The sequence below is a fragment of the Podarcis raffonei genome, chromosome 6 (assembly GCF_027172205.1).
Source record: "Podarcis raffonei isolate rPodRaf1 chromosome 6, rPodRaf1.pri, whole genome shotgun sequence".
In the NCBI taxonomy this organism is placed as follows: Eukaryota; Metazoa; Chordata; class Lepidosauria; order Squamata; family Lacertidae; genus Podarcis; species Podarcis raffonei.
This window is the reverse complement of record NC_070607.1, coordinates 680,826-692,934: the sequence shown is the minus strand read 5'-3', so window position 1 is coordinate 692,934 and position 12,109 is coordinate 680,826. Positions and strand designations below refer to the sequence as shown.

At 44.5% G+C, this 12,109-nt stretch overlaps 1 protein-coding gene, 1 long non-coding RNA gene and 1 pseudogene across 7 annotated transcripts in view; all 3 read left to right on the top strand.

The window, feature by feature from the left end:
- The window catches only part of ALDH9A1 (aldehyde dehydrogenase 9 family member A1), a 41,693-nt gene that overhangs the window by 13,161 nt on the left and 16,423 nt on the right, over positions 1–12,109 (top strand). For 2 of the 6 annotated variants that reach the window (XM_053391030.1, XM_053391025.1), the window contains exons 1-3: positions 847–955; positions 2,755–2,961; positions 11,802–11,947. In XM_053391030.1, the coding sequence (XP_053247005.1) occupies positions 2,781–2,961; positions 11,802–11,947 (327 nt within the window). In that variant the 5' untranslated portion in view covers positions 847–955; positions 2,755–2,780. Of the gene's footprint in view, positions 1–704; positions 822–846; positions 956–1,485; positions 1,618–2,754; positions 2,962–11,801; positions 11,948–12,109 lie in introns of those variants that run through there. The other 4 variants (XM_053391027.1, XM_053391026.1, XM_053391029.1 and 1 more) reach the window with 3 other exon arrangements.
- On the top strand, positions 2,968–6,706 carry LOC128415161 (H/ACA ribonucleoprotein complex subunit DKC1-like; annotated as a pseudogene).
- LOC128415165 (uncharacterized) lies at positions 9,276–11,201 on the top strand. The gene is made up of 2 exons (XR_008330878.1): positions 9,276–11,040; positions 11,089–11,201. It is a non-coding gene; the product is annotated as an uncharacterized LOC128415165 (long non-coding RNA).

The window sequence follows — 12,109 nt, the reverse complement described above, 5'->3', positions numbered from 1 at the left end:
CATCAGAGTTTGAAGGGTTGTTTTTAGAAAGGGGGTTTGCCCCTCACTGGGTCAGTAAACAGAAGCTAGAGTTACAGTAGTTAATCTCCCTTTTGGCAAAAAAAGATCTGCCAGCAGCATCATGTAAAACATCTTGAACTGCCCCAAATTCAATTAATTTGAAATAAGGGGTGCTTTAGGGTCCTGGAGAGCAGAGGAGAGGAGAACAGTGCATCGTAGCCTTGCAAACACAGAACTTTATTAGGATACTTTAAAACACAGTATTAAATGATTTGGAAATGGTAACAAATCTTATTGCTGCGAAACTGTGCAGCGTAAAATTGGAAAAATCTCAGAGCAGTATGGACTGCCATAACAAAGTATAAGTTAACTTCCTATAGAAGAGCTACTAATAACCAGCCAAATAAGTTGATATAACAATGAGCTTTATCGCACTTATCAAGATAAGATACAACTGTACAATAGGTTTTCATTATTGTAATAACTTGTGTGCAAACATTTCTTTTTATTCATTTTTGGTATGCATTAATATAATTGCTAAAAAAAAACCATTTAGAAGAGCACCGGGTTTAGGTTGCAGTTACCTGGGAGTGAGTCTCATGGATCTCAGCTTATTTCTTATTTCTGAGTAGACGGGTAGAGAACTGCGCTGCCTAGATTCTCCCTATTGGGACAGCAGAAAGTGCGCACGACGCAGTTTGGGGGACACGAATTTGGGGGCAACAAAAAGAGCTGCTGTGTCTCGGATGGTTTCCCCTCAACACGCAAGTCTTCAAACCTGCCTGGATCCTCTCTCTGCCCCAAAGGAAACCCCGATTCAGGTGAGGAGGCGGGGCGGGGGGCGGGGTCCTGGCGGCCCCTCCCGCGCCGCGCTCGCCAAGGGCCGCCCCCCCGCCCCGCCCCGCCTGCTCCCTCGGCCGCTCCCGGGGCTGCGCGGACGTTGCCAGGAGGCGGAGTGAGTGAGGGTCGCGGGAGAGGGGAGGGGGTCCCACGGGGGGGGGGTCCCACCGCGCCCCCAGGGCAGCCGGCCGGGAAGCCCCTTCGCCTGCGGCGGCGCCCGGAGAAGCGCTTGGAGGCCCCGCTGGGCTTTCCGCGACGGGCCTCCCCGTTCCCTGGCCGGGGCCTGCGAAGGGCGTCCCGCCGAGGGGGGCGCCAAGGGGCCGCTCTCATTACTGTGGTTCAGTAGGTTGCTCGCTTTCTCCTGCCCGAGGACTTGCGACGCCCCCCCCGACCCCGAAGGGAGGTGTTTCTAAGCCCCCCCCCCTCCCGCCAGCTTCGAAGAGGCCTCGGTGGTTAAAGGCGGGAGGCCTGTGGAGAGAGAGGGGCGTTTCCGCCTGGCGGGGCCGCTGCAGAGGAGGCAATGGGAGCTGGGCGGCGCTGCCTCGCTTGGGCCGAAAGCGGGAAATGAAATGGTGTTGGGAGTCAGGGAGGACCTTGCAGCAAAGCCGTGTTTGGCGCTGTAGCCCCCCCCCCGCCCCCCAAAGCGCCATAAAGCAAGCCTGGTGGTGTTTTAAGGACCAGCCAATTGGTCATGGCGTGAGCTTTCATAGATTCTAAGAATATTCTCTGCGCCTGTGGAGTTTTATCAGAAAAGCACTTCCAACTTCAAGAAACAAAGTAAAATACTCTTGAGCATATGGATTTTCATGCTTTAAACTCCCTTAACTCATTGCTTTTGCTCTCTTCCCACCAATAATTACTAAAATATGTAGAAAACGATAAGGACTTAATATGTGCCCCCTCCTCCCAAATCAGCTTAGGGCCACAATAAAACTTTGCTCCAGGGGAGTGTCTTCCATGAGACAGTATTGAATAGCCTCTGGCCAAATGTGGTTCTGAGAAGAAGAACCTGTCAGGGGCTGTGCCCCTGCCCCTGATATTGTGGTATATAGACATGATGAAGGAATAGGGGGTATGCACACTAAAATAATGTTGGGACTGCTCCAAATCCTGACACTCACCTTGATGTGAGTCTCTGTGAGATGCTGTTGAATCACATTTGACCCAGTCATATCCACAGCCATGCATTTAATGTGCATTTGGAACCTTTGTTGTGTTGGGAATTTTAGCTCTGTGAACAAACTGTAAAAAAGAGTAAGAGATAGGGGTATACACCCCACAGGAAGCTTTTGGGCCACCCTCAATCCTTCACCCATGCAGTTAGATGCATCATTTGTGGAGCCTCAAAACAGCTTGCAAAAGATTCTCAACACCGTACTCTAATCTCCGTCCCCTCCCCCACCCCCATGGGCTGTTCTGGGGGGTTCCCCTGACCCCTTCCAGAGCCAGTTTGGAGGGCCACCCTGCACACAGCACCCATATGGATGCAGGAGTCTTCAGGAAGCTTTTGCTGCTCTTGCTTAGGCCCTCTCCCACAGTGCTCCTCTACTCCTCTGGAGTGGCTCTGAGCAACTGGATTTCACTCGGCACAAGGTGAAAGGAGCCTTCCCTCTGTTGGCTGATTTGTGTGGCCTATCTCTTGGGGACAATCTGTAGCCAATTGCGTAAAATAATAGGAGGGTTTAAAAGTGGATTGTACATGGCTCTGTGTTTTATAGACATGCTTGAAATTATTTGAAGGGTAAAACTTGATAAGATAGTGTGTTTTGTTTTTGTGAACTGTCCTGGTAGCTCTATGGAGGGCAGTATATAAATCTTTCAGATAAATGACACAGCAGTAGGCGGATTCCCAGGTACCTTGCCTGCTGCTTTACGGGAGCAGAGGTTGATAGGCCTCTCTTCTGTCCAATGCAGCCTTGTTCCTGCTTGCCAGCTGTCAGATGCTTCACAGTCCCCGCTTCTCACTCATTCTCCCTGGTTTTCCTGGTCTGCTCCGTGGTGCAGCAATGAGCACCATCACTGGCACATTTCAGCTGCAGCAGCCCCTCAACTACCGAGAGGGTGCCCGCATTGAGCCTGTGGATGGAGATCACAGCGAGGAGACGTATGAACCAGCAACTGGTAATTATCTCCAGGGTGATGTTCTGGGGGGATGTGGGCTTCAGGGAGTGCAGCCCAGTTGCTGCAAAAGGTGGCTTTGGAATCCCCACCTCAGACTCTGTAGTACACCAATTTGCTATTGACTTGGCATTTTAGATAGCATTCACATTCAGTGATGTGAGGTGAGAATATTATCGAGAATGAGAATATTCTCGAGAATATTCTCTACTGGAAAATTCCACTCCACAAACTGTAAATTCTAGTGTAAGAACCAGTTTTACAACACTCATTTAAAAAACCTAGTAAATAATAAGTCAAGCTGTGATATTGGCAGTGTAAGTAATGAAGAATGATTTTTTTGATCCAGTTACATTACTGGGCCTTGTGTCATTCACCATTGGCAGTTTTGAAATGTGAGCTACAGAAAACAATTTTTTTTAGTTTTAAAAGTGCTTTTCATTTAATATGATGAACATTTGAATTCATATGTATTTCAATTGTATGTAATAGCCTTTTTTCTATTTTGGTGTGATCTTATTCTTAGCAATTCTATACCCTTGGCCATACAGTGTGATTATTTTTACAGAAAGTAGCTTTAATACACTTAAAATACCTAGGCCTATACAATTATGTGTAACAGCATGTGAGGTGGCCTTGATTTAAACAGTTGTTGTTTCTGTATTTTTATTTAGTGCCAGTAACTGGTTTTTTGCAGTGCCATTCAATGGTACAAGGTGCCATATTCTACTATTTTAAATGAAAATTCTCCAATATTTTCATTAATTGAGAATATTCTCAAGAATTTTCTCCAAAAGATTATTCTCGAGAATTTAACATCACTATTTACATTATTCAAATAAGTTTCTGGCTTAGATTTATTCCAACCAGAAGAAACAGGAATCTATGACCTTTGAAGCTGTTGGCTGGCTGCACTCGTGCCAAGGTGCATTCTGAATTGTTTATTTTTTAATGCTTGAACTTTGAATTTGCTGATTGGTAAAAAAAAATGTGGCTGAGGGCTGATATGCAAGATTTGCAAATAATGGAGACAGTAGAGTACAGGTTTTTGTCCAGACACATGTATTTTTTAAACTATTGTATTTGCTGTAACAATAATAAATGATAAAGATGTTTATAAAGATGTTGGTCAGTGTCTTTGTTAATGACTTGGATGAAAGAATTGAGAGGATGCTCATCAAATTTGTATAAAACACCAAACTGGGAGGGGGAGCTAATGCCACAGAAGACAGAATCAGGATTCAAGATGACCTTAACAGACTGGAAAACTGGGCCCAAGCTAACAGAATGAATTTCAGTTGGGACAAATTTAAGGTTCTACACTTAGGCAGGAATAACCAGCTGCACAACTAACTATAAGACACCTGGTCAACTATAAGACGTTCATGTGAAAAGGATCTAGGGGTCTTAGTAGACCACATGCTAAACATGAGTGATGCAGCAGCAAAAAAAGGGAATGCTATTCTAGGCTGCATCAACACATGTGTAGTGACCCAAACAAGGGAAGCAATAGAATTGCTCTATTCTGCATTGTGGCAGAGCCATAGCTATGGTAAGGCTAGCCAGGGGTTTTTTGCCCCGGGTGAAGTCTTCAGAGGGGCGCCATTGAGGCTCCTAAAACCTTGTTTTTGACCCAGGTGAAATCAAGTCTAGTTTCATCCCTGCTTGTGGTGTCCAGTTCTCAGCATCACAGTTTAAGAAGGATGTTAACAAGCTGGAACATATGCAAGGGAGGGTGACCAAGGTAATCAAGCCCAGCTTCCAGACCCTTATGAGGACCCTTATGAGGATCAGTTGAGGGAGCCTGGAAAAGAGGAGACTGAGAAGAAATAGGATTGCCATTTTCAAATATCTTAAGAGCTGCCATATGGAAGATGAAGCAAGCTTGTTTTCTCCTGCTTTGAAGGGTAGGACTTGAACCAATGGATTCATGTTACCAGAAGGGAGATTCCAAATAAACATCTGGAAAAACTTTTTGACAGTAACCTGTTTGGCAGTGGAACGGTCTCCCACAAGAGGTGGTAGACTCTCCTTCCTTGGAGGTTTTTAAGCAGAGGCTGAGTGGCTATCTGTCAGGAATGCTTTAAGCAGCGATTCCTGCATTGTAGGGGGTTGGACTACATGAATCTCAGAATCCTTTCCAACTCTATGATTCTATGATAAGTTAGAGAGTCTTATTGTCTGTCATTTACCAAAAATCATTGATACTTTACTGTATCATTTTCCCTCAAGCATGGATTCCCCCCTCTCTAATAATGAATAAATAAACACCATTTATTCAGTTCCCTGTGTATGACTATGTATGTCTCTTTATATGTCTGTCTACACAATATAATGTCAGGTCCTGTTTTCAATACAAACCTTTTGGAGCAATTTCTTCAGAGATGTGCAGTGTCAAATATTTGGCAAATCACTTTCTTGCTACAGTTAGCAAATCAACAACAAGCAAATATTGAACTTGGCTTGTTATATTACTCAATAAAACTATTTGGGGAGAAAAGGCAATTTAAAAAAATCTGTGGTAATGCATTTTCCATCATAAACCAAAGTGTCCTGATGCCATTGCAGTGCCATCAAATGGGATAGAGGTTGCTGAGTTTCCAACGTGTCTGAGAAGTCAGACCATTTCCCACCCAATTTAATTGGCATAGAATATTGCTTATATAAGCTTATTTTATTTTTAATTATTATCTTGTTCATTGACACCAAAGAACCAAATTTATAATACTTTAGTCTTGAACATCAGTTTGTGTTCTTATGGCTAATTACCCTGCTAAAGGTGAGCAGGGACAGAGCTGTAAGTGAGTTTCTGCCTGCCCTTTTCTTCCAGTTTTCCCCCTCGCCACTTTCATGAAATTAGGCCAAGGGCCATGAATTGCCTACCTCTGGTGCAGGCATGGGTGTGATGGGACGCTTCAAGCTTTTCCTCTTGGTAGGCCATGTTGCAGAATAAATAGCTTTTCCTGTTCAGCACAGAGCCTGCAGTCCTATGCAGAAGATAATAGATGAACCACACTCTGTCTCTTAAGAAGCATAGGAAAAAGAAAGAATAGAAACCCTGCCCGATAAATAGTTGCTGATGTACAATATTCAGAAGAATTCCTTGTCAAGCCTGAATCCAGAGAGGCTCAATTGGACATATCACAATGGCCTTTACTTCTCAAGAACTTTGACAAGCTGAAAGTGAGGACAGCATGCTACACTCTCCTTCCTTCTGGTTGCAATCTCTTAAGGAGAGTGATTGGCGAGTGTGTAAGGATGGGCTTCATCAATTAGAACAAGCCTCCCAGCCCTTCTTCTATGAAGTGGTGGTCTGGGTCTGCTGCATCCTCCATGTTGAGAAGACTGCACAGTGGCACGCTGGACCCCAAAGTGCCTGGGGGTCTCATTGTGTGCATTGAGCAAGCCACATGCATATGAATATGAACCAGAAAGAAGATTGGGTACTTTCTGGGTGAGCTGTGCAGCCAGGACCTGCATCTGGATGCTATGTGTGCACCTGGGCTCGCTGCCGAGAGTGGCAGGTCAGAAGCAGGAGCTTTGGCAAGTGTGATCTGGGGTCATGGGAGAGAAGGACAGTGCTGGATGCCTAGTGGCAATATGACAACAGCAAGTATGAGACTTCTCTCAGGAGGGTGATCTTCCCCTTGGAGAAGCTGCTGACATCCTACAAGCGACGGGGGCCACCAGGTGGCGCATTGGAAGATGGCCGACAATAACATCTCTCCGACCCACACGAGGTAATTAAGAGGCTGCTATGGGAAGTACCCCCTTCATGGATCACTGCCTTGCCGTGGCGAAGGGGCTTGAAAGAAATGGAGTGGCCCTCATAGTCAACAAAAGAGTGGCGAAAGCTGTACAGGGATGCAATCTCAAAAATGATAGAATGATCTCAATACGAATCCAAGGCAGACCTTTTAACATCACAGTAATCCAAGTTTATGCACCAACTACTGGTGCTGAAGAAACTGAAATTGACCAATTTTATGAAGACTTACAAGACCTTATAGAAGTGACACCAAAGAAGGATGTTCTTCTCGTTATAGGGGACTGGAATGCTAAAGTAGGGAATCAAGAGATAAAAGGAACAACTGGCAAGTTTGGCCTTGGGAGATCAAAACGAAGCAGGGCAAAGGCTAATAGAGTTCTGTCAAGAGAACAAGCTGGTTATCACAAACACTCTTTTCCAACAACACAGGAGACGACTCTACACATGGACATCACCAGATGGGCAGCATCAAAATCAGATTGATTATATTCTCTGCAGCCAAAGACGGAGAAGCTCTATACAGTCAGCAAAAACAAGACCTGGAGCTGACTGTGGCTCAGATCATCAGCTTCTTATAGCAAAATTCAAGCAAAATACAATCTAAACCAAATCCCTTATGAATACACAGTGGAAGTGAGGAACAGGTTTAAGGATCTAGATTTGCTGGACAGAATGCCTGAAGAACTATGGATGGAGGCTCGCAACATTATACAGGAGACAGCAACAAAAACCATCCCAATGAAAAAGAAATGCAAGACAGCAAAGTGGCTGTCCAATGAGGCCTTACAAATAGCGGGAGAGAGAAGGCAAGCAAAATGCGAGGGAGATAGTGAAAGATACAGGAAATTGAATGCAGATTTCCAAAAAATAGCAAGGAGAGACAAGAAGGCCTTCTTAAACGAGCAATGCAAAGAAATAGAGGAAAACAACAGAATGGGAAGAACCAGAGATCTGTTCAAGAAAATTGGAGATATGAAAGGAACATTTCATACAAAGATTACCGTAATAAAGGACAAAAGTGGTAAGGACCTAACAGAAGCAGAAGACATCAAGAAGAGGTGGCAAGAATACACAGAAGAATTATACCAGAAAGATATGGATGGCTCGTACACCCCAGGTAGTGTGGTTGCTGACCTTGAGCCAGACATCCTGGAGAGTGAAGTCAAACGGGCCTTAGAAAGCACTGCAAATAGCAAGGCCAGTGGAAGTGGTATTCCAGCTGAACTATTTAAAATTGTAAAAGATGATGCTGTTAAGGTGCTACACTCAATATGCCAGCAAGTTTGGAAAACTCAGCAGTGGCCAGAGGATTGGAGAAGATCAGTCTACATCCCAATCCCAAAGAAGGGCAGTGCCAAAGAATGCTCCAACTACCGCACAATTGCACTCATTTCACACGCTAGCAAGGTTATGCTTAAAATTCTACAAGACAGGCTTAAGCAGTATGTGGACCGAGAACTCCCAGAAGTGCAAGCTGGATTTCGAAAGGGCAGTGGAACCAGAGACCAAATTGCAAACATGCGCTGGATTATGGAGAAAGCTAGAGAGTTCCAGAAAGACATCTACTTCTGCTTCATTGACTATGTAAAAGCCTTTGACTCTGTCGACCACAGCAAACTATAGCAAGTTCTTAAAGAAATGGGAGTGCCTGATCACCTCATCTGTCTCCTAAGAAATCTCTATGTGGGACAAGAAGCTACAGTTAGAACTGGATATGGAACAACTGAATGGTTCAACATTGGGAAAGGAGTACGGCAAGGCTGTATATTGTCTCCCTGCTTATTTAACTTATATGCAGAATTCATCATGTGAAAGGCTGGACTGGATGAATCCCTAGCCGGAATTAAGATTACCGGAAGAAATATCAACAACCTCAGATATGCGGATGACACAACCTTGATGGCAGAAAGTGAGGAGGAATTAAAGAACCTTTTAATGAGGGTGAAAGAGGAGAGCGCAAAATATGGTCTGAAGCTCAACATCAAAAAAAAGAAGATCATGGCCACTGGTCCCATCACCTCCTGGCAAATAGAAGGGGAAGAAATGCAGGCAGTGAGAGATTTTACTTTCTTGGGCTCCATGATTACTGCAGATGGTGGCAGCAGCCACGAAATTAAAAGACGCCTGCTTCTTGGGAGGAAGGCGATGGCAAACCTAGACAGCGTCTTAAAAAGCAGAGACATCACCTTGCCAACCAAGGTCCGTATAGTAAAAGCTATGGTTTTCCCAGTAGTGATGTATGGAAGTGAAAGCTGGACCATAAAGAAGGCTGATCACCGAAGAATTGATGCTTTTGAATTATGGTGCTGGAGGAGACTCTTGAGAGTCCCATGGACTGCAAGAAGATCCAACCTCTCCATTCTGAAGGAAATCAGCCCTGAGTGCTCACTGGAAGGACAGATCCTGAAGCTGAGACTCCAATACTTTGGCCACCTCATGAGAAGAGAAGACTCCCTGGAACAGACCCTGATGTACAGAAAGATGGAGGGCACAAGGAGAAGGGGACGACAGAGAACGAGATGGTTGGATAGTGTTCTCGAAGCTACCAGCATGAGTTTGACTAAACTGTGGGAGGCAGTGGAAGACAATAGTGCCTGGCGTGCTCTGGTCCATGGGGTCACGAAGAGTCGGACACGACTAAACAACTAAACAACAACAACAAAATGGAAAGTATGCAGCCTTCCCGGCCCCCCCCAAGGAGATGGGGGGGGACTGCCTTGCCAGCGGTGTCCATAATTCACCCCCAGATTCGAAAGAAGGGGGTGCGGACACTTGGCACAAGCCCTCGGGTGAAGTCAGCTCTTCCTGACGCTGTCTCCAATCAGCGCACTGGTTCGCTTTAGCTCGAAATATATAATTGTAAATATATAATTGGAAAGAAGCTAAAGCACATACATCAAGCAAAGATCGGGAGTAAAGACTGCTGATTAATGGATCTCTGTGAGCGGAGCGACGGGCGGGACAAATAAATCAAGTGATGAATCACCATTAAGAGACTGGTATGTTTGGAGTGAAACGGAAAGGGGGTGGAGGAAAAAACTTTTTTTTTTTTGCCTTATGTGAGTATTAATAACCCTCCACCCCAGAGAGAAGAATCGTTGCAATTTATTAATCACAAGCAGGAATTCAAGAACTGTGTGGAGTGAATTATTGATCAAAGAGAGGATTGGTAAACATCGGAGAATGGAGGAAAGTTTTATGACGCAGTTTTAAATGGCGTCTCGCCAAGACAGGCTTGCCTAAGAAGGACGGGGGGGGGAGGACCAGGGTCATCGGAGTGTGAATGGTGATTGGAATGTGATCTAGACCTGGCAGAGCCCTCTGAGATATGCTTGGCAAGCCTGGGAAAATCAACGGACAGGCTGAGGGAAAGTTTTTTACGGAGGTGTGGAAATGGCGTCTGTCCTTATGTGATATGATTTTTGGAGAGTATAAAACCCACACAGAGGATGTTTGTTTTCAACCCGCTTGTGAAGTTTATCAGAGATCGCAAAGAAAGGAATATATGATAACAACAAGCAGATGAGGAAAGTAATAAAGAGACTATCTGGAAAGAACTGGATAGAACTGTCTAATTAAAGCAGCAATATAAGTGATGCTTGGACCCCTGTTCGGAGCTTGAAATATGGGTACCCCCAACAAAAATTTAAAAATCTGGCTGTATAATTTGGAACTAATGTGATTTGGAAATAATGTGATTTGATTGGCCTGCTAATAAAAATTATATTTAAAAAAAAGACATCCTACAAGCGACTGGTTATGAAGGGCAATGCAGTGAACGCCGTTTGTTATGGTGAAAAGAGCATGTGACCTGGCCTGCTGTGGTATGAAGACAGCCTCAAAGTCCATAAGAAAGTTGTTATCAGCACAAAAGGAGAGGCCATTTGCACAGCCAGTACCTTGATGACAACTGCAGTACTTGCAGTCATGGAGTTATGCCAAAAATCAAGCATGTGATAATGGAAAAGACACCTACGCTCACAAGTAGGGGCTTGTCCCGAAAGCTGCCCAGAAGACGATGATGATTAAGGCGAGTCTTACTGGACACTCACAGCAAGCCCCATGAGAAAAATCCCCAGGCCTGGAAGTATAACTATGTGGGTTGCTGGAAAGGAAAGTGTAAAAGAAGTCGTCCCAGTGGAGCCAGACAAAGAAGGTCATGGAGAGTGTTGGGGAACACGGAGCAGTAGCCTCATCTCCCTCAGACTCTTCAGAGCTACAAGCAGAAATCAAGGAAGAAGAAGAAAGAGACGATAGACTGAGAGCTTGCTGAGAGTGGCGGGAAGCTAGTTGAAATGGACAGTGGCACAAATGTGAAGAAGAAGAAGAAGAAGAAGAAGAAGAAGAAGAAGAAGAAGAAGAAGAAGAAGAAGAAGAAGAAACAGCTCAGAGTAACCTGTGAGAACCACCCTGACCAGGCAGCCTGAACCAGCCTGAGGAAGAGGAGTCTGAAAGCCCAATCCCTTGCAAGTGCAGAAAAGGCAGCTTTCCAAGAACTCTGAAAAATACTTTCTTTACCAAGTTTCTGGATCTTACAGTTACATAAGATTTAAGCATGTAAGTAATAGCTATTGACATCTCAAAAGATTTTCAGTCAACTCATCGTAGAACTGTAAAAGCATGGGGGGAAATGTAGGAGAAACCAGTTTTGCCTCCACTTTTAACCTTCCTAACGACTGGTGGAAACAGGATACATTATGCAAAGCAAACAATTTACAAATTAAACTTCCTTAATCAGTATGATTGTGCAGAATTCTGCTTTTCTTGTTGCTGAATGTGGACTATCTTGGGTGCTTGTTTTTAAGTGTGCATTGGTCGAAGTATATTTTTATGTTGTGAACCTTCCTGAGATCTGTTGATGAAGGGCAGTATACAAATGTAATAAATAATAATCCTCTTTCTGGATTGTGGCTTTTAAAAATTAAGGAATGTGGCCATTCAGATAAATCTGTAATAGTAACATAAAATCAAAATGCAAGACCTGCTTCTGTAAAAGCTTTTTGTAACAGAGGTATGCTAACAAGTTGTGCTTTAGAAACCTGAATTATTATTGTTGTTATTATTTTCCCTTCAGGGCGAGTTATTGGCAAATTTCTCTTCTCTGGAGAGAAGGAAGTAGATCTGGCTGTGCAAAATGCACAGGCTGCCTTTAAAATATGGAGTCAGAAGTCAGGCATGGAACGGAGCACTGTCCTGCTGGAGGCTGCCAGGATAATCCGGGTATGTGTTAAAAATCACATGAGCCAGCCCAGCCTCCTCTCGGGCAGCGTTGGCTGCTTTCCAAGGGGATACCTTTTCAGCCATTGCCCACCAGTTTTGACTTGGCTTAATAACTCTAGTTTGTGGTTGCTGCTGGCCTCTCTCTTCTCCTGAGTTCTGTGC